Source organism: Leptodactylus fuscus, chromosome 4 (genome assembly GCF_031893055.1).
Source record: "Leptodactylus fuscus isolate aLepFus1 chromosome 4, aLepFus1.hap2, whole genome shotgun sequence".
Taxonomy (NCBI): Eukaryota; Metazoa; Chordata; class Amphibia; order Anura; family Leptodactylidae; genus Leptodactylus; species Leptodactylus fuscus.
In genome coordinates, this window is record NC_134268.1 from 222,185,815 (window position 1) to 222,211,479 (window position 25,665).

Genomic DNA, 25,665 nt, shown 5'->3' on the forward strand with positions numbered 1-25,665 from the left:
TAGCATTCGGCCAATCAACACTGGTTCTGCTGGAGGAGGCAGAGTCTAAGATTGGTCCACAGCAGTCTCTATTCTGGTCCGATCTTAGACCCTCACAGACGAGCCTCTGGCAGAACCAGCGTTGATTGGCCGAATGCTGTATTGTGTATGGCATTCAGCCAATCAATGCTGGTCAATGCATTCCTATGGGAAAAAGTCATCTCTGGCATATCACAAGCTGACAGGGATCCCGACCAGATAGAGCCCCAAAGAGCTGGTGAGTGTCATTCCCCCCTAAATAAAGGTAACCCCTAGCTAAGTGCACAAAAATAGAGAAAAGTTTTCAGCTCACCCTTATATATGGAGATGTCGGCTTGCAGAAATAAGTTCGGGGTGCACGGCACGCTTTTATTCCTAGAGCGTAACTGAATCCAATGGACGAAGAAGAATTTGCCGGCAGCTCTCCGTAAATAAAATATAACTTTTATTTTAAATACATCATAAAATGACAAAAACTTTGATGTAAATGATAAATCAGAAAAAAGAAAAATCCCCCTAAAAAACGCAGACGCGTTTCGGAACGTCTGTTCCTTCCTCAGAGCTCTGTGCAGGACATTGCTCCCTCTATCTCCTGATACATAGTGAGATTCTGCAGAGTATTACACCACTGACCTCTCTGCAGGACATTGCTCCCTCTATCTCCTGATACATAGTGAGATCCTGCAGAGTATTACACTACTGACCTCTCTGCAGGACGTTGCTCCCTCTATCTCCTGACTGATATAGTGAGATCCTGCAGAGTATTACACCACTGACCCATCTGCAGGACATTGCTCCCTCTATCTCCTGACTGATATAGTGAGAGATCCTGCAGAGTATTACACCACTGACCTCTCTGCAGGACATTGCTCCCTCTATCTCCTGATACATAGTGAGATCCTGCAGAGTATTACACTACTGACCTCTCTGCAGGACGTTGCTCCCTCTATCTCCTGACTGATATAGTGAGATCCTGCAGAGTATTACACCACTGACCCATCTGCAGGACATTGCTCCCTCTATCTCCTGACTGATATAGTGAGAGATCCTGCAGAGTATTACACCACTGACCTCTCTGCAGGACATTGCTCCCTCTATCTCCTGATACATAGTGAGATTCTGCAGAGTATTACACCACTGACCTCTCTGCAGGACATTGCTCCCTCTATCTCCTGATACATAGTGAGATTCTGCAGAGTATTACACCACTCTCCTTTCCTTACGTTTTAATGCTAATTTCTATTTTGCAGGAAGAAGAATAAAAGTCACCGGGACATAAAGCGGATGCAGTGCGAGTGCCCGCTGCTGTCTAAGGAGGAGAGAGTGCAGGGAGAGGTGGCCTGCGGGGAAGACTGTCTCAACCGACTCCTCATGATTGAATGGTATAGGATCCCGTACTTCTCCCAAATTTGCTGCTATTAACCTCAGAGCACAAGGTCCTGTAGTACAGGTCAGGTTCATGAGCCAGGCTGCTCCATAAGGCAGTCCGAAAACATGGCCCCCCATATAGGAGCCTTTCAATTGATAGGGTAATCCTCCAAATGTTCTCTAATGGTTCATGTATACATACTGTGCAGTGAGCTCCCCCTAGTGGTGGCTACAGGTACAAGTATGTTATTATAGTACTCTGACTGTGCAGGGGATTTGGAGCTCTGTGTCAGACTGCTAGAAAGATATAGGGGAAGTGAGTACAGTAATAGGGGCGCAGTCATTGTAGGCACTGCTAATGGGTCATTTCTGTGGGAAAAAACCAAGTAACCCCCATCCTGTCACCCCTAGTGGTTGGGTTTTGTATGTCGTCCTTTCCTTTGACTCTCTCCTTGCTCCCTCCCCAGCTCCTCTCGGTGCCCCAATGGGGAGCACTGCTCGAACCGGCGATTCCAGAGGAAGCAACATGCCGATGTGGAAGTCATCCTGACCGATAAGAAGGGCTGGGGTCTGCGCGCCGGTAAAGACCTGAAACCGTAAGTCAAAAACCACCCACTGACGTCTGGACTGTTATAGGGGGGTCAAGAGGTTGTCCAGGGCTTCTCCTAAGACCGGTGATATTGCGTCCATTGGTCACATGACCATCCAGCAGCTCCGTCCCATTCAGATGACTGCTGAGACTGAGCCGCTGTACGAAACTGTGACTCTGTCTGTCTTAGGCCTGGACGACCCATTGACTATGGGCTTCTGCTTTCTCTTCCTATAGTAACACCTTTGTCCTGGAGTATTGCGGAGAGGTTCTGGACCACAAGGAGTTCAAGGCTCGTGTCAAGGAGTACGCCCGCAACAAGAACATTCACTATTACTTTATGGCTCTAAAGAACGATGAGGTGAGAGGAGACAACGGGGGAGGACACTGTAACCCCACTCCATCCGCAGTTTGGGGTGGAATTTAAGGCCCCAATGTCCTCCTGTTTGGTGCGGCACAAGGCTTCGTGCAGGCCTAGCCCCATTGTATAGTAGGCTGATCACATGACCTCTGTCACAAGCCCCAAGTCGCCCCCAGGCTCTCCCTCTGCCATAGGATTCACAAGATCAGGTTTTGGAAGAATTTTAAGAGGAAAATTCCACCTGACTCTCCTCTCCAAATTCCCTCTTGTGAACATATCCCACACAGGGGCGGTTGTCACCCTAACCTCTATACCAGGGTATCGCCCCATAGCCTTCTGCTTCCCTCCTCCTCATTAACAGTCTCGCTGTGTGTTTTCTCCCAGATCATAGACGCAACGCAGAAGGGGAACTGCTCGCGCTTCATGAACCATAGCTGTGACCCCAACTGTGAGACCCAAAAGGTGAGGTTGTAGCGGCTGGTGAACGGGCCGGCGTCGCCTGCTGCCATGGAGGGGCGCTGTCTTAATGTCATTGTGCTGTCTCTCTTGTAGTGGACCGTTAATGGGCAGCTCAGAGTCGGCTTTTTTACCACCAGACTGGTTCCGGCGGGCGCCGAGCTTACATTTGACTATCAGTTTCAGCGATATGGGTAAGACCGACAACCCTCCTATACAGAGAATAAACCTGATGCTTTCAAGACTTGCACAAAGCTTTCCCAGATTCTTAAAGGGACGTTCCAGACTTATCAATTGATCACCTATCCTCAGGATTGGTCAACAATTGAAGATCAGCTATTTGAAGCAGCTGCGACACTGGCTAAGCCCCGCCTCCTCTCCATACGCCATGTGATGTCATGTTCATTGGTCACCTGACTTGTTCGCAGCTTAGTCCTATCCTGGTGCTACAGCCTGGGATACATCACCTGTACGCTGCTGTCTCTTGAAACAGTTGCTTGGCTCTGGTCCTGCACCCGCTGATCTTCAATCGATGACCTAATCGATGATATTAAAAGCAGAGAAGCCCTGAGAACCCTTTTGTTGGCCAATCTTCTCTGTTCTGCACCCTCCTTTACTATACGACTGCATAGCTCTGTCCAGAGTCTAAGAAAGCAGAGTGTCTTCCCCAGTGGTGGATGTAACGGCAGCCATGTTGGTTGTCACCCAGCTAAGTATACAACTATGATATAATCCCTGCTCTCTCTCTGATTCGTTACAGCAAAGAGGCCCAGAAATGCTTCTGTGGATCCACAAACTGCAGAGGTTACCTGGGCGGCGAGAATAGAGTCAGCGTGCGAGCGGCCGGGGGCAAGATGAAGAAAGAGAGGTCGCGCAAGAAGGATTCTGTGAGTGTATAATGCAGGGGTAGGGAACCTATGGCTCTCCAGCTGTTGCAGAACTACAATTCCCAGCATGCATACTTGCTTTGTTGTTCTTGGAACTCCCATGGAAGTGAATGGAGCATGCTGGGAGTTGTAGTTTCACAACAGCTGGAGAGCCGAAGGTTCCCTGCCCCTGGTATAATGTGTAGTGACCTATATGGATATATATATATATCGCAGCATGCAGTAATGGGGAGGGTCCGCTGCTGGTGCCTGGAGGTCTGTGAAATCCTGCGGGACAATGTGGAAGATCCATGCACGGACATCTGTCGCCTCACTGCATGGGGCCTGTGTCCCTATAGAAGTCTTCTAACATTGTAGACCCCGTCTCAGGGATGACACGCATGCTCCAGGCCCTATAGAAACCTCTTTCAGATACAGGCGCAGTATGTGGATCCAGATCCAGCACCTTCGAGTTCACGCATTTTTTAGAATGTCTTATTTATTCTCTTTTTCGGGATCCAGGTGGACGGAGAGCTGGAGGCGTTGCTCGAGAATGGCGAAGGGCTGTCCGATAAAAACCAGGTGCTTTTCTTATCACGACTGATGGTCCGGATCGAGACGTTGGAGCAGAAGCTCACCTGCCTCAAGCTTATCAGGGTAAGAGTCTAGAACTGGTTACTGCGCCACAAGCTCTTTTCTAGAGTGAGCGGTAGGGTCATTGCTCTTCTACACAAGCTTAAAGGGGTTGTCACACCAATGGTGGTCAGTGCATAGCAGTGTGCACACGCGTGTAGTCTCTCCCCCTATAGTAGTAAGTATAATCCCCTGCTTACTGCAGGGCGGCCATGCCCAGCTTGTCAGGGGAACAGCAGAGTCTCTGCAGTAGCATGGGCGGTGTAGCTGAGGAGAAGGGGCTATTGTCAGCTGCCAGAGGGAGAAGGAAACGTATTCTGTCCAGAGCCTGCACTGACACATGGTAGCAAAAAATAATGACTATGTATTTTTATATGCTGGCACGAGTTATTGTCCGCCTTTTAGGAGAATCCATTGCGCTTGTGCAGGATAGCGCAGGGCCGTAGGTAGCAGAAGGGCTCCACATAGCAGAGCCTGCAGCACGCTCACCCGCTCTCTGCTGCTTGTCTTTCCACAGAACACACAGTCTCAGTCCTGTCTGAAGTCGTTCCTGGAGTGTCACGGCCTGTCACTCCTGTGGATCTGGATGGCAGAACTTGGGGACAACCGGGGGAACACAAGTAACAGCATCAAACTACAGCTGGAGGTCAGTTCTGTTCTATACATTACATTGGTTTGGATACCGGTAGTGATGCCAATGTGCTCCAGTCACACCGAAAGCTGTCAGTTCTGTTCTGTACGTTACAATGGTTAGTGATGCCGATGTGCTCCAGTCACACCGAAAGCTGTCTCAGTCAGTTCTGTTCTATACATTACAATGGTTTGGATACCGGTAGTGATGCCGATGTGCTCCAGTCACACCGAAAGCTGTCAGTTCTGTTCTGTACGTTACAATGGTTAGTGATGCCGATGTGCTCCAGTCACACCGAAAGCTGTCTCAGTCAGTTCTGTTCTATACATTACAATGGTTTGGATACCGGTAGTGATGCCGATGTGCTCCAGTCACACCGAAAGCTGTCAGTTCTGTTCTGTACGTTACAATGGTTAGTGATGCCGATGTGCTCCAGTCACACCGAAAGCTGTCAGTTCTGTTCTATACATTACAATGGTTAGTGATGCCAATGTGCTCCAGTCACACTGAAAGCGGTCTCATACGTGAAGGTGCACCACTTCTACACCAGTTTTTTTGACTTGGTTATTATAGTAAACCCTCCCCGTTGTGTCTGCAGCACATGTGAAGGAAATTCTTCTGGCCTGTGTGTGACCGTGTCCAAATACCTTAGTTGACCCATGTTATGTCAGTGTGAATAGGGCCTGACATGTAATCTATTCTGGTGACTTGCGGTCGTGCACGCTGCTGCCCCTGTAAACAATCCTTGTGTTCTACTCTAGATCATAAAGACGCTGGAATTGCTTCCAATCCCCAACAAGAACATGCTGGAGGAGAGCAAGATTCTTCCCATCATCCAGCGGTGGGCCCAGACCAAGATGGCCATACCACAGCTAAGCGAGGGTGATGGCTACTCCAGTGAGAACACGTCTCGAGCTCATACCCCGCTCAATACTCCTGCCAACACCCCCGACCCTGCAGCCAAGCTGAACATCGAGATGGAAGGAGAGACGCCCAAGAAGCTGGTCCTACGAAGACTAAAGATCATCAGTGAGAACAGTATGGACAGCGCGGCGTCTGACGCCATCAGTGAGGTCGAGGTGAAGGAAACTCCGGCAAAGCCAGAGACACAGACCTCAGATGACCAGAAGGACACTCAGCAGCCCAAAGATGATGTGAAAACAGAAGATATTCCACCGCCACCACCTTCAGAGGACCGGCCACCTCCAGCCATCAAAACGGAAGACGAGCCATCACCTGAAGGCAGCAAAGAGCCAGCAGCTGGTGCAATGGAGGCGTCCGAGACCAAGGAGATGTCCAGCACCAAGGCGGAGGAGACCCCAGCGGTGGAGACCCCATCCCAAGATGAGGAGGAAGGAGTGTCTGACGTGGAAAGCGAGAGGAGCCAGGAACCCACAGACAAGATGCTGGACATGAGCGAACTGGCCAACAAGCTCCTGGACGGCTGGAAAGATCTGAAGGTAAGAACCAGACTCCTCACGTCTCACTTTTGTTTCGAGGATTTATGGAGAATTATTTTTTTTTCCCACATCATGTTACAGATCAGATTTACAAATATGCATGTTGTATTGTATCATCATGGCTTATACTCCAGTCACATCCAGAGCTGTAGTCATTCTGGTTTCCGGACTCCCAGCAGTTTGGTGTCTGTGCACATCACACTTTGCATTGTGGGAAATGTGTATTTCTCCGGTTGTATGTGATGTCTGGACGTCCATGTCCTATAAGGGTGGCTCAAGTTCACCAGCAGAATAGGTGATGTCCTAGAACAGCTCACCATGCGTGCTCATCATGTCCAGAATGGTAGGTTTGTGCACTTAGGCCCTTGTACATGACCATAGCCGTGCACACGTCTGGAAAATGGATGGACAGCGCACGGGCGGCATCCAGAGAACTGCAAAAAGACCTGATTAGAACCTGTTCCATATTGTGTGACCCCCGCAGAGGGATCAGTGAGTCTGTATGCCGTCCAGAAACAGGGTCCTGGTCAGGGAGCCTTATCCTAGAAGCCTATGGACTGGGGTAGGCCAGAGCAGAATTGTGAATACAGCTCTGGGTGTGATGGTAGTATATAACATGATGCAAGTCTGTCAGGGCTATTCGGGACACTAAACCCTCCACATGTCCTTAATGAACCCCTTATACTGACCCGGCTCCTGAGGCCTGCGCGGATCTGCCCCAGTGCTCGTGCCAGACCCCGGGCTAGTGAAGATCTGCGCAGCCGCTGGAGTACACGAGGGGAGAGATCGGACTGATATGGCTCCTGTCTAGGGTTTAGTAACATGGCCTGACTGAGTCACCTGTCCATAAGGACCTATGGGTGCGTCTGTGGCCCCGACAGGTTCCCTTTATGATGAAGGGAGCTAAAGATTCCTACTGCAGAGTAATAACCACGACATTTACTACGTGGTCAGTCCAGTCCTGGTCTCGGACCCCCCCCCCCCCATTGCATCCTCTGATCTTGCTCTTGTGCTCAGGTTTCCATTATGACGTTTTCTTTAGTTAATGGTTTTTGTGATGGGATTTCTTCTACTCCAGAGCTGCGCTCCCCGCTTCTGCAGTGTATGGATGAGGGGTCTCCACTACATGTAACCTTCGTGTTATCAGAGCAGCGGCTGATGTCAGTCTCATGTATGATGTATAGGTGGTCATTGGCTGATAACGGAGAGTAGTTGCTTGTATACACAGCAGATACAGAGAGAAGCGGCTGCAGGTTTCACTCCCATATGATGGGCAGACTGGGGGAGGGGGTTAGTCTGGCCATCCACATGGAGAGGTCCTGAGCAATGTCTCAGAGGTGTGCAGATAGCGATGACACACCTCCAAATGTCTACCAGTAGGGGGAGCCGGCATCCCTTCCTCTATACACCTTCTATAGCTGTCAGCAACCGTTCCAGCCTCGCCCCCTCCATACACATACAGCCTGGCTGCTGCTTGCTATGGGAGGGGAGAGTACGCTACTGCTGAAACCCTTTATCCCTTCCTATCCTTCTCTGAGGTGGGTGATACAGAGCACCCCCAAACACAATGACGTCTGCTGACACCGACCTGTGTATCCTTAGTAGAGGTGATCGGTGGGGTCCGAGGCTGTGGCCCTCACAAGCACCAGGTGACCTGAAGACATTGGACTGAGTAGTCACATGGTGCAGCACTAGGTCCGTCCAAGTGAAGTGAGTGGTGCTGAGTTGTAATACCAAGTGCAGCCACTAGGATATGTATGGCGCTGTGCTTTGTATTCAGTGTTGTGCAGGGGTCCTGGGTGCCTGATCACCTATCATTTTTAGTCCCAGAAAACCTTTTTTAAACAAACCCATCCTATGACGTGAGCGCAGAACGTATCGCTGACCACGCTGGATTGTCATGTCCTGGTCAGGCTCGTGCAGACGCCATATTGTGTGTTTGCTGCCCGTGCTGTGCTTGTGCATTATGTTGTTGGACATACGGGGGGCGCCAGTGAAGGGAATCACAACTTTCTTCTTGTATGTGGGGGGGGGGGGGGGATTTTTGATTTGTTTTTTTGCGCCGTCCACCATGTTTTTTTAATCCTCTTTCGTCATGGCATGAGTGATTGTGCCTTTGAAGGGTCCGGGTGATGTATTAAGACTAATGTGGGGAAGCATCTGTGCGGGGGAGGGCTCATCGTCCACCGTCATACAGACCTGCCCGTGACCATGAGATGCTGCGGACAGCCATAGTCGGGTTTCAATCCTGACTGCCACCTTGAAGTGATTTCTACCCAGATTATTTAGCTTCTGATTGGTGGGATCCAAACACTGTGACCCCCATCAATCCCAAGGACGGGGGTCCGGCTCCTCTACCCTGGAGTACAATTCTCTGCGGGGTGGGGAACATATTTGGCCCGCTGCTCCATCAGCACCAGAGACTTCTTAGGAGGGGGCGACTGACCAGAATGTCCTCCCCTATGTCTGTCCAAGTCCTCACAGCCGCCAATACATTCCAATATATAGACCGTTTCATTATGTAATACTTCATTTCTCCTGTGGTGGCGCTGCACTTACTGCTAGCTCCCTCCCCATTGCGACAACCTATGATACAGTTTTGGAGGTTGTCGCTGATACATTGTTACGTTGTATCGGTTTGCTGGACTGACGCTGACCCTATAACCCCCCCTCACCCCTGTGTGCAGAGGGCGTCCTCCTCTATTTACACCCGGGTGGGTGACTTGATGAGTGGGCGCTCCGTCCTGAGAGACGGTTGTATGCTGGTCCCCTGCTGGGGGGCGCTGTAGTCCATTATAAGCTGTGCTCCTCCTGTTACACTGAGCCTTGTCTCTTCTGAACACCTTTCCATCTGGCTTCTCAGGGCAGAAAAGAACTTGTTACCCTCCCCCACCCGCTGGGCCCTGTGCCCTCTCGCCAGTGCTGGAGAAGGGCAAGGAGATTGCCAGAAGCCGGAAGACTGGGAAGCCTCCGCATATAATAGGTGAATAGCAGAATAACGCGGCTACACCCTGTACACACACGGCAGCGGAGGAGGCGGCAGCGGCCTGTCACCAGAGAACCCCGCAGCTCAGCCCATGGTTCTGTGGTGGACCCGCAGCTGCCGCCTCACCCGCTCACACCCCACCCTGGGTACATTTTCGGCAGAATGAGTTGAAGCTTGTCTTCCTAGTGTGCCGAAAACGTACCTGCCCAAATACACACAGGTACTGACCGTGAGGCGCCCCCTGGTGGCAGCAGCTCCACCGCAGGATTCAGCTTATTCCATGTACGTGGGTTCATGTCTCGGCTGCTGTGGACCCTGAGGGTGGAACTACAACTCCCAGCATGCACTGACAATGGTCTCTCTGCCCTGTCATGGCCACGCACCCCCTCAGGTGAGGAGCCAGGGGCTGAGGGATTGGGCTCGGTGTTTAACTCTCCCTTAAAGAACGCTAGATCTTGTGCTGCCAATGATGTGAGGATGTCAGCCATGCTGTCTCAGTGTCATGTGACCTGTCTTCTGATGACGTCACTCATTTTCGTCGGCCCCATCCAGTGTACACTTCATAATCTCCCCTGCTGATGGATCGCGGTCACAGATGTGGTCAAGAATCATCCAATACCCCAAAGGTTGTGCGGCCTCCGGTAATCGGGGGCTTCATTGTATTATAAGGGCAGGAAACCGGCAGTCGTCTTGTTGGTCTAGAGACTTGTAATCTATTGCTCCCTGTTATCAGCCGCTCCTCTTATATCACTATATTCTGGGTCGGACTGGCCCACCGGGGGACCGGTGAATCCCCCTGTGGGCCACGTGCCTTTAGTAGGACCTGCCGGACCCCCACTGCTTTTTGTTAATAAGCAAGGGGTGCGACCGCGACCAGAGTGCTACGGGCCTCGCTGGTTCCCCGACTGCTATACATATTGTTAATGGAGAGGGGCCCGGTATTTTACAGGCCCTTTTCCCATAGTGCTATTATTATACTGCGGGGTCGCTTTAGACTTCAGAGTATAATAATCGGAGGCCAGGGGAGGTGAGTAAATATAACCGATACCTATACTCGCCTCTCCTCGGTCTCCGACTGCTCCCAGCATCATCTTCGAGACTCCTCCAGCTGTGAATGAGGTCACGAGTCCCAGAGGTCACCGCCGGGGCCTGTGATTCGGCCTCAGCAGTCATGTGCGGTGTAATGATCTCAGGACACCTGGCGTGACCGCTGAGGCTCAATCACAGGCCTCAGCATTGATGTCCGAGAAGCATGACCTTAGTCACATGCAGAAGAAGACCGAAGAGGATGCACAAGATGGCCAGATGAAGCGAGGATGCTCAGGAGAGGTGAGTACAGTGAGTATCAGTGTGTGTTTTCCATCACCTCCCCTGGCATCCAGTTACTATACTCTGAGGTCTGAGGCGACCCCTTGTATAATAATAGCACTAAAACTAATCTGAATGCCAAACCTCACGAATATTCGTCAAATCTGGTGGGGTTTGGCTTAAGGGGGGCTCTTGGAAGCATTTCATACTGTTTGGGGTCACTGCGGGGAGAATAATGTACTGTGTGGGGGCCACTAGTGAGCATATAATACTGTGTGGGGGCCATTGTGGAGCATATAATACTGTGTGGGGGTCACTGGTGAGCCTATAATACTGTGTGGGGGCCATTGTGGAGTATATAATACTGTGTGGGGGTCACTGATGAGCATATAATACTGTGTGGGGGCCACTGGTGAGCATATAATACTGTGTGGGGGTCACTGATGAGCATATAATACTGTGTGGGGGCCACTGTGGAGCATATAATACTGTGTGGGGGCCACTGTGGAGCATATAATACTGTGGGAGGGACCACTGTGGAGCATATAATACTGTGGGGGGCCACTGGTGAGCCTATAATACTGTGTGGGGGCCATTGTGGAGCATATAATACTGTGGGAGGGACCACTGTGGAGCATATAATACTGTGGGGGGCCACTGGTGAGCCTATAATACTGTGTGTGGGGGCCACTGTGGAGTATATAATACTGTGTGGGAACCACTGGTGAACCTATAATACTGTGTGGGGACCACTGGTGAACATATAATACTGTGTGGGGGCCACTAGTGAGCATATAATATTGTTGGGGAGTCTCTGGTGAGCATATAATACTGTGGGGGGGCCACTGTGGAGCATAAAATACTGTGTGGGATCATTGGGGAGTATATAATACTGTGTGGGGTCACTGATGAGCATATAATACTGTGTGGTGGCCACTGTGGAGCATATAATACTGTGTGGGGGCAACTGGTGAGTATATAATACTGTGTGTGGGCCACTGGTGAGTATATAATACTGTGTGGGGGCCACTGGTGAGTATATAATACTGTGTGGGGGCCACTGGTGAGCATATAATACTGTGTGGGGGCCACTGGAGCATAAAATACTGTGTGGGGGCCACTGGTGAGCATATAATACTGTGTTGGGGCCACTGGTGAGCATATAATACTGTGTGGGGGCCACTGGGAACATATACTGTGTGGGGACACTGTGGAGCATATAATACTGTGTGGGACCCACTGGGGAGCATATAATACTGTGTGGGGCCCACTGTGGAGCATATAATACTGTGTGGGGGCCACTGTGGAACATATATACCGTGTGGGGGCCACTGTGGAGCATATAATACTGTGAGGGGTCACTGGTGATCATATAATACTGTGTGAGGGACACTGGTGAGCATATAATACTGTGTGGGGGCCACTGGTGAGCATATAATACTGTGAGGGGGCCACTGTGGAGCATATAATACTGTGTGGGGGCAACAGGTGAGCATATAATACTGTGTGGGGGCAACTGGTGAGCATATAATACTGTGTGGGGGCCACTTGTGAGCATATTGTCGAAAATTTACTATTATTGCATGGTCACTATAAAACAGACTTGTGCGATGTAAATACTGTACTATAAAATGACTGATATCAGCCGCTCCTCTTATATCACTATATACTGTACTGTAATAAGATGTCTGATATCAGCCTCTCTTCTATCCCTTGTTTATATACAGACATCCTGTGTATATATGTATACGGTATCCCCTTGTCCTGTGATCTCACCCACTCTCTCTACTCTCTCCATGTAGGAAGTTTATCGGATCCCAAAGAAAACCCAAGTGGAGAAGGAGAACAGTAAGTCCCTCATGGTCCTCCTGACACTCTGCACACTCCTCATCATTGCCATCTACAACATGGCCGCTGCCATCCTCATTGTCACTATTACAGTCAGTAGCTCCCGTGTCTTCGTGCACCAGTAGTTGGGCCTTTGCTCTGTCTTACACCAGTAGGTCTTGGCTGGGGCTCCTTCTCCTTGTAGAGGCACGCAATGCACTCTGGGTAAACTGCGCAGTCATTGCAGAGGGGCTTATTGTAATGTTGGTGGGTTTAGCAGTCACTACTTGTACTGCTATACAGTGACCAGCAGAGGGCAGTCACGTACAGGTATAGCAGAGCTGATGTGGTGCTGACCGCAGAGTGACACATGGTTATCATTATGTCTCATGTTCCCCTCACTGACCAGTAACTTATCTGTGACTGTCATGGCTGCCGACCCCCAGAGTGATACGTCTTGTTTCCTCCTCCACAGGTGATCGCTGGAGAGACTCCTCTGGTGCAGGTTACCAAACCCCAACCTCCAAGAATCCAGGCAGGGAGAGGGACTCTGAGCGACAGAGCCAGAAGAAGCGCAAGAAATCGCCATCGCCACCGTCCTTCTACGAACGTAGCGCGAAGAGGGGAGAGGACAGGTAAGAGCCAGGTTTGGAACGAGTAGCAGGTTAATCTAGAACAGGTCTCGCCCTCGGCTGCTCCTCTGGCTTTCAGCACTGCGTCTACAAAGTAAACGGCAGCCACCATATTTTTGAGTGCAGCTTTGGAGGTGACTGGAGTATATATGACGCTGTAGTGAATGCACCTCATGTCTCAGCAGATATGACACCCCGGCTTCCTCAAAGAAGAAGGGTCGGCAGCAGGACAGGAACAAGCTGTCCACGGAGGAGCGCAGGAAGCTGTTTGAGCAGGAGGTGGCGCAGAGGGAGGCGCAGAAGCAGCAGCAACAGATGCAGAATATCGGGATGACCTCCCCCCTCCCCTATGACTCCATACCCTACGGTACCCAGATCCCCCAATCCTATATAACTTACCCACAAGGATACCCAATCCAATCCTTTGTCGACCCCACCAACCCCAACGCTGGCAAAGTCCTCTTGCCGACCCCTCCCCCTTTGGAGACGGTGAGCTCCCCCAACAGCTACGACCCTTCCCAGGGCATGGTGGTCAATCCGGCAATGCTCACCCCTCAGCCGGTGCCGGTGGTCCAGCACGTGCCGGCCCCAATGGACGTCTCCACGCAGCAATATGTAGCCCAGCCAGAGCCGATGGTTTCCGCAGACCCCAATGTGACAGTCATGCCAGTGCCTGCCCCCAGCTCTGTGCCCACTCAGACCTACAGTGTCTGGGACCCCAACCAGCAAGCGGTGGCAGTGACGCAGCATCAAGCTCAACCTCAGTACCCAGCGGCCCCTGCCCAGCCTGCCATCTACTACCCAGGACAGGCCTGCCCAGCCGTGTACGGAGTGCCAGCCGCCTACCCACAGACAGCACAACCCATGGTGCAGGTAGGTGTGCGCTCAAGGTATATGCTTAGTGTCAATGGTTTGTTACAATTGTATCCAGTCTAGACAACCCAATGTGATGCATTTACCTGCACTGATACATTGTAACAGACCAGGAGACCTAATCGTGCTCATGCTTGTCTACACTGGATACAACTGTAACAACACCTCAGCTGTGAGAGGCTTCAGGCCTCTGATAAGACCCCTGTAAGTTTGGGTTGATGGGATGTCGATGTCGGGCATCACTTTGTCGAGCTGAGCGTTAATTAAAGCAAGCCCCCTCTCGTTGTGGTTTTGTTACAGTGTAACATTGAATGGTTTACTTCATATTTTTATGAGATTCCTTTCGCTGTGATTTAATAAACTCTTGTGTGTGCGGGCAATGAATTGTGGGATATTTGGGGCGCTTGCGGGTGGTCTTCAGGAATGTACCAATAATTCTAGTTCCCAGGGTCCCCCTCCATAGCCGTCTTATTACCGATGGATTCGTCTCATTGTGTGTGCGCTCAGAGCTTTGTTCTTCCTGAGCCTCCTAGTTCAGGAGTAGAATTCTAGAGATATAGTAAAGACTGACACATCAGTAAAGCGCAGTGTGAGAGTAGCTGCTGATGGATGGAACTTGGACTAAGCCAGTCAGGCTGTGCGGAAAGCTGGGTGACTCCCAGTAAAGAGGGCTCTAAACCTCCTGTTCTGTTCTCAGAGCTACACGCAGCCCGGATTGCAGTACATGCCAAGTCAGCAGATCTACACCCCGCACCCACAAGGAGTCGTCGTACAGCAGGCCCCTCCTGTGGCGGCCATTGTCCCACCCGGGCAGCCCCCAGCATTGCAGCAGGTAGGTGCTCGTCCGAAGCCTGTAGATGGACACGATCTCCGCCATGATGGTTCTTCATAGATCTTTTCTTTTTTTTCCCAGCCTGAAATGGGCCTGGCCCCCAACAACATCATGGACCTCCCCCCGCCTTCTCCCCCCAAACCGAAGACCATCGTCCTTCCACCCAACTGGAAGACAGCCCGGGACCCCGAGGGCAAAATCTATTATTACCATGTAATAACCAGGTAAGTGCTGCCCCTGCACCTCCATATGGCACATATATATATGCGTGACCACTGGGGGGCAGTCACAGGACAGGGTGAAATGTAGCAGACCCTCAGCTCAGAGAAGTATTTAAAGGGGAGTTTCCAAGGCTTATCAATCATTGTTCTGTCCTTGGGATAGGCCATCGACTGAAGATGGGCGGGGCCTGACACCTGGGCCTGACCACATTGACAGAGATATGAGCACAGCAATGTGTACTGTATAGTGGTCATACTTGGTATTACAGCTCAACCCATTGAATGGGACTGTGAACCAACCATGTGACCAAACAACATGACAGAAATGTTTCAAACAGCTGATCGGTGGGAGTCCTGGGTGCCGGGCCTTGCTGATCGTCAATTGATGTGATAGATTGAGAAGTCTGGAGAATCCCTTTAAGGGTCTTCAGTTTTAGCGCCAGAAGGATATGAGGTGATTTCTCATCCCGCCTCGGTCTCTTCTCCAGACAGACGCAGTGGGATCCGCCATCCTGGGACAGCCCTGGAGAAGAAGCGGCGGCCATGGACCACGAGGCTGAGATGGACCTGGGGACCCCCACCTACGATGAGAACCCAATGAAGGTCAGTGGGACTGGATACCTAGCGATGGAACTGCTGCACCCCAATATTATAAAGAGCCCCCTGTGCTGTAACGGGGTCACGTGGTGTCTCTGTACTGGGCGTGTCACAAGCTGCAGTCTCCCTGCCAACCCCAAAATGGTCTCGGCCTGGTAACCGGCCAGTGTATCCGCAGTATCGCACTACACACTTAGTCACCGACTATAGCACCTAAACAAATCAGCACGTCATTTCCTCTAAATGTTTGCCCTTAAAGGGGTTGTCCAGAACCTGAAGATAATAAATACTGATGACCTAGTATAAGTCATCGCTATCAGAATTGCAAGGCCCGACACCTGGACCCCGTGCTGATCAGCTGTTTCAGCCTCTGGAAGCCGTATACTCGGTATACAGCCAGGAGCAGCTCTGCTCATATTCAAGTGTAATGGGAGCAGAGCTGCAGTTCCAGGCACCACCACTACGGTGTACAGTGGCTTCTGATGGCTGAAACAGCTGATCAGGATGGGGTCTTTGAGTCGGACCCCAACAATCTGATACTGATTATGTTCATAGATCATGATTTATCAATTACCTTCAGGTCCTGGACAACCCCTTTAAGTTGTCTGGGAAAGCTGGGTGGTAACCACCAGGAGTTCCTCAAAAGGTGACCCAGCTTTTCCAGGATGTGATAAAACATCAGGGCATTCACAGTTGCCAATGAATCCTGTGAACAAACTCCTTTGGCAACCCAGCTTTCCCAGAACACTGCAGACTGATTACACGGAGCATGTCAAATAGCACAGCGGGCAGGATGTATCCTATAACCATTCAGGAATGTAGAAAAGCTGAGTCTCCTGGCGGTCTGCGGCCCCTTTAATGGACAGCGCCTGTACTTGTGGGCAGCTGCGAGGTGCCAGGAGCCGTCACTGCGCGCACCTCATATATCAGGAGAATTATAGGGGAGGCCGGAGACGCGGCCTATAATCAGGAGGTGCGAGGCCGCGGCAGGGACACCCGATCCGCCCCGCGTTGCCAGATCCTGAATCCGCTGCCGGCCTGAGGTCAGCACCGCCGCTGACGCCTACATCAGCTGCCGCGTGACTGTCACTGTCTGTACTGCCGGTTACATACACAACATGGAGTCCTGGAAACTCCCCCCGTGACCTCTGCGCTGACAGACTCTAGGGGGCGCAGGTCATCTGTGCGTGACCCCTAACCAGACATGTCCCTGGTGTCTCCTCTCCTCAGGAGGCGCGAGGCGCTGCCGTACCTCCCTGCAGGGTCGCCACTGATTTTTTTTAAAGACCTCGCCTAATTACAAACACGTCTCGCGGCGACCGACGCTTAACAACCTTTGCAGCGCTGTAAAACACAAGTCGGGAATTTTTCCCCTGGAGCTGTCACCGGCCGCTTCCCCCCATTAAAGCCTGGGCTGACGGCAGCGAGGGCCCCACTCATTAACCCCGTCATATTCATAAATGGGCACATTGATCCGCCCCAGACTCCAGATCATTTATGAGCCCAAATACAACATGGAAACGTTTGTTACGGAGCGGCCGCGGCGGAATTGGCCGCCTGCCATCCGCATATTAAATCTGTAGATTCTTATAATAAGCACAATAAGCTGCAGAATATGACCCCTCCCCCGCCCCCTAAACATCGCCTTATGCCCCAGCTGTCCCACATGTGGGTATCCTGCAGAGACACAAACACTGGGGGCTTATGGCTTCTCCAGATATCCAGCTGCGCTCCACGCTGTCGCTGAGCAAATGACGCAGCATGTCTTGTCTAGGCTGTCTGATCCTGGGAAAGCTGAGTGACAGCACTTGATAACTAATTCAACACTTTCATACTCCTTACATGTCTTTCCAAAGCTCCTGAATGACATATCTGCAATATTATACCCTAATATACCTCACCTGCCTTTACCTTACATAGCTATGCAGGATCATGGGAAAGCTGAGTAATGCCTCATGAGAGCCCCCCACCGCCCTTGTGGTCATAATGGGTAATGTGTAGCCACAGGGGGTGACCCTCAGCTGTCCATGCCCCTCCCCCACCCATATATTCCGGGGTCCATCCTCCACCAGACTGGAATGTCATAGTTTTCTACTGTGATGTTTCCCCCATGCTGAGTAAAGGCAAAGAAACAGCTGACACTGGAGGTAGCGCCCCCTGCTGCTCCCCCAATAAATCTTCAGCAACACAGGGCAGCTCTGTGCAACCTAGAGAAACTTTAGAGTTTAATGGTGGAAATCTGCTGGTCAGGAATCTGAATCCAAAGAGCAGCTGAAAGGAGCCGAAACCCCCACAGAGGAGACGGAACGAGAGACTCCTCTCCAGCCGCCAGTGTCACGTGACATTACTAACACGCAATCCAGAGGAGGAATATGTGAGATACAGTCACTGTGTACATACATTACTTATCCTGTATTATACTCCAGAGCTGCGCTCACTATTCTGCTGGTACAGTCACTGTATACATACATTACATTACTTATCCTGTATTATACCCCAGAGCTGCGCTCACTATTCTGCTGGTACAGTCACTGTGTACATACATTACATTACTTATCCTGTATTATACCCCAGAGCTGCACTCACTATTCTGCTGGAGCAGTCACTGTGTACATACATTACATTACTTATCCTGTATTATACTCCAGAGCTGCGCTCACTATTCTGCTGGTACAGTCACTGTATACATACATTACATTACTTATCCTGTATTATACTCCAGAGCTGCGCTCATTATTCTGCTGGTACAGTCACTGTATACATACATTACATTACTTATCCTGTATTATACTCCAGAGCTGCGCTCACTATTCTGCTGGTACAGTCACTGTGTACATACATTACATTACTTATCCTGTATTATACTCCAGAGCTGCGCTCATTATTCTGCTGGTACAGTCACTGTATACATACATTACATTACTTATCCTGTATTATACTCCAGAGCTGCGCTCACTATTCTGCTGGTGCAGTCACTGTGTACATACATTACTTATCCTGTATTATACTCCAGAGCTGCGCTCACTATTCTGCTGGTACAGTCACTGTATACATACATTACATTACTTATCCTGTATTATACCCCAGAGCTGCGCTCACTATTCTGCTGGTACAGTCACTGTGTACATACATTACATTACTTATCCTGTATTATACCCCAGAGCTGCGCTCACTATTCTGCTGGTACAGTCTCTGTGTACATACGTTACATTACTTATCCTGTATTATACTCCAGAGCTGCGCTCACTATTCTGCTGGTACAGTCACTGTGTACATACATTACATTACTTATCCTGTATTATACTCCAGAGCTGCGCTCACTATTCTGCTGGTGCAGTCACTGTGTACATACATTACATTACTTATCCTGTATTATACTCCAGAGCTGCGCTCACTATTCTGCTGGTGCAGTCACTGTGTACATACATTACATTACTTATCCTGTATTATACTCCAGAGCTGCGCTCATTATTCTGCTGGTGCAGTCACTGTGTACATACATTACATTACTTATCCTGTATTATACTCCAGAGCTGCGCTCATTATTCTCCTGGTGCAGTCACTGTGTACATACATTACATTACTTATCCTGTATTATACTCCAGAGCTGCGCTCACTATTCTGCTGGTACAGTCACTGTGTACATACATTACATTACTTATCCTGTATTATACTCCAGAGCTGCGCTCACTATTCTGCTGGTGCAGTCACTGTGTACATACATTACATTACTTATCATGTATTATACTCATAAGCTGCGCTCACTATTCTGCTGGTACAGTCACTGTGTACATACATTACATTACTTATCCTGTATTATACTCCAGAGCTGCGCTCACTATTCTGCTGGTACAGTCACTGTGTACATACATTACATTACTTATCATGTATTATACTCATAAGCTGCGCTCACTATTCTGCTGGTACAGTCACTGTGTACATACATTACATTACTTATCCTGTATTATACTCCAGAGCTGCGCTCACTATTCTGCTGGTACAGTCACTGTGTACATACATTACATTACTTATCCTGTATTATACCCCAGAGCTGCGCTCACTATTCTGCTGGTACAGTCACTGTGTACATACATTACATTACTTATCCTGTATTATACTCCAGAGCTGCGCTCACTATTCTGCTGGTGCAGTCACTGTGTACATACATTACATTACTTATCCTGTATTATACTCCAGAGCTGCGCTCACTATTCTGCTGGTGCAGTCACTGTGTACATACATTACATTACTTATCCTGTATTATACTCCAGAGCTGCGCTCACTATTCTGCTGGTACAGTCACTGTGTACATACACTACATTACTTATCCTGTATTATACTCCAGAGCTGCGCTCACTATTCTGCTGGTGCAGTCACTGTGTACATACGTTACATTACTTATCCTGTATTATACTCCAGAGCTGCGCTCACTATTCTGCTGGTACAGTCACTGTGTACATACATTACATTACTTATCCTGTATTATACCCCAGAGCTGCGCTCACTATTCTGCTGGTACAGTCACTGTGTACATACATTACATTACTTATCCTGTATTATACTCCAGAGCTGCACTCACTATTCTGCTGGTGCAGTCACTGTGTACATACATTACATTACTTATCCTGTATTATACTCCAGAGCTGCGCTCACTATTCTGCTGGTGCAGTCACTGTGTACATACATTACATTACTTATCCTGTATTATACTCCAGAGCTGCGCTCACTATTCTGCTGGTGCAGTCACTGTGTACATACATTACATTACATTACTTATCCTGTATTATACTCCAGAGCTGCGCTCACTATTCTATTCTTTTTCTAGTCTTCCAAAAAAGCAAAAACAGCTGAAGCGGACACATCGAGTGAGTTGGCAAAAAAGAGCAAAGAGGTTTTCAGAAAGGAGGTAAGTACTGGGGGGGAGGGGGGTGCCCCAATATTCTTTCTCAGGCCCTGCATGTTCTGGGGGTGTTTGGGTGTTATGTAATGAATTGTTCCGCTCTCTTACCTAGCACTGACTTCTGTTGCTTTTTCTTTGCCTTTGTTCAGATGTCGCAGTTTATCGTGCAGTGTCTGAACCCGTACAGGAAGCCGGACTGTAAGATTGGCAGGATAAACACCACAGAGGACTTCAAGCACCTGGCCCGGAAGGTACGGCTGGCGGCCACACTTAGAGGGGCAGTCCACTGTAGTGTCGCTGTAGCAGGCAGTGGTGCCCGGTTTCTGCCCCTTCTTTGCCCTCCATTCACACCCAGCTGCTCTTTAGACTGGAGATACAGGATGGTTGCTAAGCAGCACCGCTCTGTCTGACAATACCAAAATATAATGTATCCATAGTAACATATCCCCATGTGGTAGGGGGTAAATGGGGCGGAGCCTGGGAAGTTACAGACCTCCCACAATCCTTACAGCGGTTTGTATTCTATGGAAGTGTTTTACAGTAACTTATAGTCTAGTCCGGGGGTCGGCAATCTTCGGCACTCCACCTGTTCTCAAGCTACAACTCCCAGCATGCATACTTACGCTACCGTTCTTGGACCTCCCATGGAAGTGAATGGAGCATGATGGGAGTTGTCGTTTCACAGCAGTTGGAGTGCTGAAGGTTGCCGACCCCTGGTATAGACTTCCCTCCCTTTTCCCCCAATCTCAGCAGTTCTACATTGTTGTACATATCGCGCTTGCCCTGGGGTTGCCATGGTATTGTTGTACATATCGCGCTTGCTCTGGGGTTGCCATGGTATTGTTGTACATATCGCGCTTGCTCTGGGGTTGCCATGGTATTGTTGTACATATCGCGCTTGCTCTGGGGTTGCCATGGTATTGTTGTACATATCGCGCTTGCCCTGGGGTTGCCATGGTATTGTTGTACATATCGCGCTTGCTCTGGGGTTGCCATGGTATTGTTGTACATATCGCGCTTGCTCTGGGGTTGCCATGGTATTGTTGTACATATCGCGCTTGCTCTGGGGTTGCCATGGTATTGTTGTACATATCGCGCTTGCCCTGGGGTTGCCATGGTATTGTTGTACATATCGTGCTTGCTCTGGGGTTGCCATGGTATTGTTGTACATATCGCGCTTGCTCTGGGGTTGCCATGGTATTGTTGTACATATCGCGCTTGCTCTGGGGTTGCCATGGTATTGTTGTACATATCGCGCTTGCTCTGGGGTTGCCATGGTATTGTTGTACATATCGCGCTTGCCCTGGGGTTGCCATGGTATTGTTGTACATATCGCGCTTGCTCTGGGGTTGCCATGGTATTGTTGTACATATCGCGCTTGCCCTGGGGTTGCCATGGTATTGTTGTACATATCGCGCTTGCCCTGGGGTTGCCATGGTAATCCGTATAAACTTAGTCTATTGATACTATGTCATATGACTTTTTATCATGCTTGCTCTGGTGTTGCCATGATACTATCACTGGATTAATGAATGATAAATCCATTCAGTTAGTCTGTTGCTACCATGACAACCCCAGAGCAAGCACAATAGGCATTAAAACCATTGGCAGAGATGCCATGCAGTCAGATCAGTATTGGTGGTCTGGTGTCTGTGGGTACTTTGTGCCCCCTCCCGTTGACGTCCTGTAGTCCAGTACTTACCGCCATCTCCTCACCCCACAGCTGACACACGGTGTAATGAACAAGGAGCTAAAATACTGCAAGAACCCCGAGGACCTGGACTGCAACGAGAACGTCAAGCATAAAACCAAGGAGTACATCAAGAAGTACATGCAGAAGTTCGGCTCCATCTATAAGCCCAAAGAGGATGTGGACTTCGAGTAGCGCCCTCTGGAGGCTGAGCCTAAAAACACGCCCCCTCCCTCCCCTGATGATGAGGCCCCGCCCATCCTCCACCCCCATTAAACCTGACAGCACATTTCACATAATGGATTGTGACCATTGATTCAGAGAACCCTCCCCCCCCACTCCCCGGATCTGAGTGCAAGCTCTGTGGACCTAGACCTGACTCCGCCTCCTCGTCCTCTCCGACCGTCAGATCTGTACAGCGCAATAACTTGTGGCGTTTTTCTTATTGTCGCCCCCGCCATGGACCTGTATTATATTTTATCATATCTGTGAATAGAATGTTATATATTTTTGTTTCATAATCCGAGAACCACCACAACGAGGAATTTCCTACGAGCGCAAATTATACACCGCGCCCCCCTGTAAATACCCCCCCGCCCCCCCAATACCTCCCCCCCCACCGCGCTAATTCTCATCTTATTTTGTTTTTTATAATTATTTTTCCCCTTTGTGCATTCACCGATGTGTTATTATGTTTGTTAGGCAGGAACGTGAGATACTGTTTGTTTTTTTTATTACTGTTATTATTATTGTTGTTATTATTATTACCGCCCCCCCCCCCTCCCCCAATATCATTTTACTGCAAATTTTTACTGAATTTTTTATGTATAAAAGAAAAAAAGAATAAAATACATTTGCCTACATGGAAAAGAAAGATATACTGTTATAGTAGTTATATTATTATACATAGGGGGCAGTATTATAGTAGTTATATTCTTGTACATAGGAGCAGTATTATAGTAGTTATATTCTTGTACATAGGAGCAGTATTATAGTAGTTATATTCTTGTACATAGGAGTAGAATTATAGTAGTTATATTCTTGTACATAGGAGCAGTATTATAGTAGTTATATTCTTGTACATAGGAGCAGTATTATAGTAGTTATATTCTTGTACATAGGAGGTAGTATTATAGTAGTTATATTCTTGTACATAGGAGTAGTATTATAGTAGTTATATTCTTGTACATAGGAGCAGTATTATAGTAGTTATATTCTTGTACATAGGAACAGTATTATAGTAGTTATATTCTTGTACATAGGAGCAGTATTATAGTAGTTATATTCTTGTACATAGGAGTAGTATTATAGTAGTTATATTCTTGTACATAGGAGGTAGTATTATAGTAGTTATATTCTTGTACATAGGAGTAGTATTATAGTAGTTATATTCTTGTACATAGGAGGTAGTATTATAGTAGTTATATTCTTGTACATAGGAGGTAGTATTATAGTAGTTATATTCTTGTACATATGAGCAGTATTATAGTAGTTATATTATTATACATAGGGGGCAGTATTATAGTAGTTATATTCTTGTACATAGGTGTAGTATTATAGTAGTTATATTCTTGTACATAGGAGGTAGTATTATAGTAGTTATATTCTTGTACATAGGAGTAGTATTATAGTAGTTATATTCTTGTACATAGGAGTAGTATTATAGTAGTTATATTCTTGTACATAGGAGGTAGTATTATAGTAGTTATATTCTTGTACATAGGAGTAGTATTATAGTAGTTATATTCTTGTACATAGGAGCAGTATTATAGTAGTTATATTCTTGTACATAGGAGGTAGTATTATAGTAGTTATATTCTTGTACATAGGAGGTAGTATTATAGTAGTTATATTCTTGTACATAGGAGTAGTATTATAGTAGTTATATTCTTGTACATAGGAGTAGTATTATAGTAGTTATATTCTTGTACATAGGAGTAGTATTATAGTAGTTATATTCTTGTACATAGGAGCAGTATTATAGTAGTTATATTCTTGTACATAGGAGCAGTATTATAGTAGTTATATTCTTGTACATAGGAGCAGTATTATAGTAGTTATATTCTTGTACATAGGAGCAGTATTATAGTAGTTATATTCTTGTACATAGGAGCAGTATTATAGTAGTTATATTCTTGTACATAGGAGGTAGTATTATAGTAGTTATATTCTTGTACATAGGGGCAGTATTATAGTAGTTATATTCTTGTACATAGGAGGTAGTATTATAGTAGTTATATTCTTGTACATATGAGCAGTATTATAGTAGTTATATTCTTGTACATAGGAGTAGTATTATAGTAGTTATATTCTTGTACATAGGTGTAGTATTATAGTAGTTATATTCTTGTACATAGGAGTAGTATTATAGTAGTTATATTCTTGTACATAGGAATAGTATTATAGTAGTTATATTCTTGTACATAGGAGCAGTATTATAGTAGTTATATTCTTGTACATAGGTGTAGTATTATAGTAGTTATATTCTTGTACATAGGGGGCAGTATTATAGTAGTTATATTCTTGTACATAGGAGTAGTATTATAGTAGTTATATTCTTGTACATAGGTGTAGTATTATAGTAGTTATATTCTTGTACATAGGGGGCAGTATTATAGTAGTTATATTCTTGTACATAGGAGCAGTATTATAGTAGTTATATTCTTGTACATAGGAGCAGTATTATAGTAGTTATATTCTTGTACATAGGAGCAGTATTATAGTAGTTATATTCTTGTACATAGGAGGTAGTATTATAGTAGTTATATTCTTGTACATAGGAGCAGTATTATAGTAGTTATATTCTTGTACATAGGTGTAGTATTATAGTAGTTATATTCTTGTACATAGGGGCAGTATTATAGTAGTTATATTCTTGTACATATGAGCAGTATTATAGTAGTTATATTCTTGTACATAGGAGTAGTATTATAGTAGTTATATTCTTGTACATAGGTGTAGTATTATAGTAGTTATATTCTTGTACATAGGGGGCAGTATTATAGTAGTTATATTCTTGTACATAGGGGCAGTATTATAGTAGTTATATTCTTGTACATAGGAGTAGTATTATAGTAGTTATATTCTTGTACATAGGGGCAGTATTATAGTAGTTATATTCTTGTACATATGAGCAGTATTATAGTAGTTATATATTCTTGTACATAGGAGAATGTGAGGATGATGGGATCTGTGGTTCTCATGTGAGTATTCAGTTACATTGTTACATATGATAGATTCTTTCCATCCTGTGTATGTTTACGGTACTTTTTCTTTATAGAGCAGTTTTGACTTGATGTTTGGTGTAATTTCTGGTTCTCTCCACTAGGGGACAGGACTGATTTATCACATAACACGGGGGGATTGTATAAGACTCACTGACAGTCACAGATCTGACATCTCTTCCCTTCATGTCTT

General features: G+C 47.6%; 1 protein-coding gene across 3 annotated transcripts in view; it reads left to right on the forward strand.

The window, feature by feature from the left end:
- The window catches only part of SETD2 (SET domain containing 2, histone lysine methyltransferase), a 53,539-nt gene extending 30,511 nt beyond the window's left edge, over positions 1–23,028 (forward strand). For all 3 annotated transcript variants that reach the window (XM_075271840.1, XM_075271841.1, XM_075271842.1), the window contains 18 exons: positions 1,269–1,400; positions 1,854–1,982; positions 2,213–2,336; positions 2,721–2,798; positions 2,889–2,986; positions 3,553–3,679; positions 4,181–4,315; positions 4,809–4,937; positions 5,684–6,382; positions 12,479–12,524; positions 12,979–13,138; positions 13,321–14,008; positions 14,706–14,840; positions 14,922–15,064; positions 15,550–15,664; positions 20,484–20,564; positions 20,708–20,809; positions 22,282–23,028. In XM_075271840.1, coding sequence (XP_075127941.1) covers positions 1,269–1,400; positions 1,854–1,982; positions 2,213–2,336; positions 2,721–2,798; positions 2,889–2,986; positions 3,553–3,679; positions 4,181–4,315; positions 4,809–4,937; positions 5,684–6,382; positions 12,479–12,524; positions 12,979–13,138; positions 13,321–14,008; positions 14,706–14,840; positions 14,922–15,064; positions 15,550–15,664; positions 20,484–20,564; positions 20,708–20,809; positions 22,282–22,443 — 3,283 coding nt within the window. In that variant the 3' untranslated portion in view covers positions 22,444–23,028. The remainder of the gene's footprint in view (positions 1–1,268; positions 1,401–1,853; positions 1,983–2,212; positions 2,337–2,720; positions 2,799–2,888; positions 2,987–3,552; positions 3,680–4,180; positions 4,316–4,808; positions 4,938–5,683; positions 6,383–12,478; positions 12,525–12,978; positions 13,139–13,320; positions 14,009–14,705; positions 14,841–14,921; positions 15,065–15,549; positions 15,665–20,483; positions 20,565–20,707; positions 20,810–22,281) is intronic.
- Positions 23,029–25,665: the final 2,637 nt, after the last annotated feature.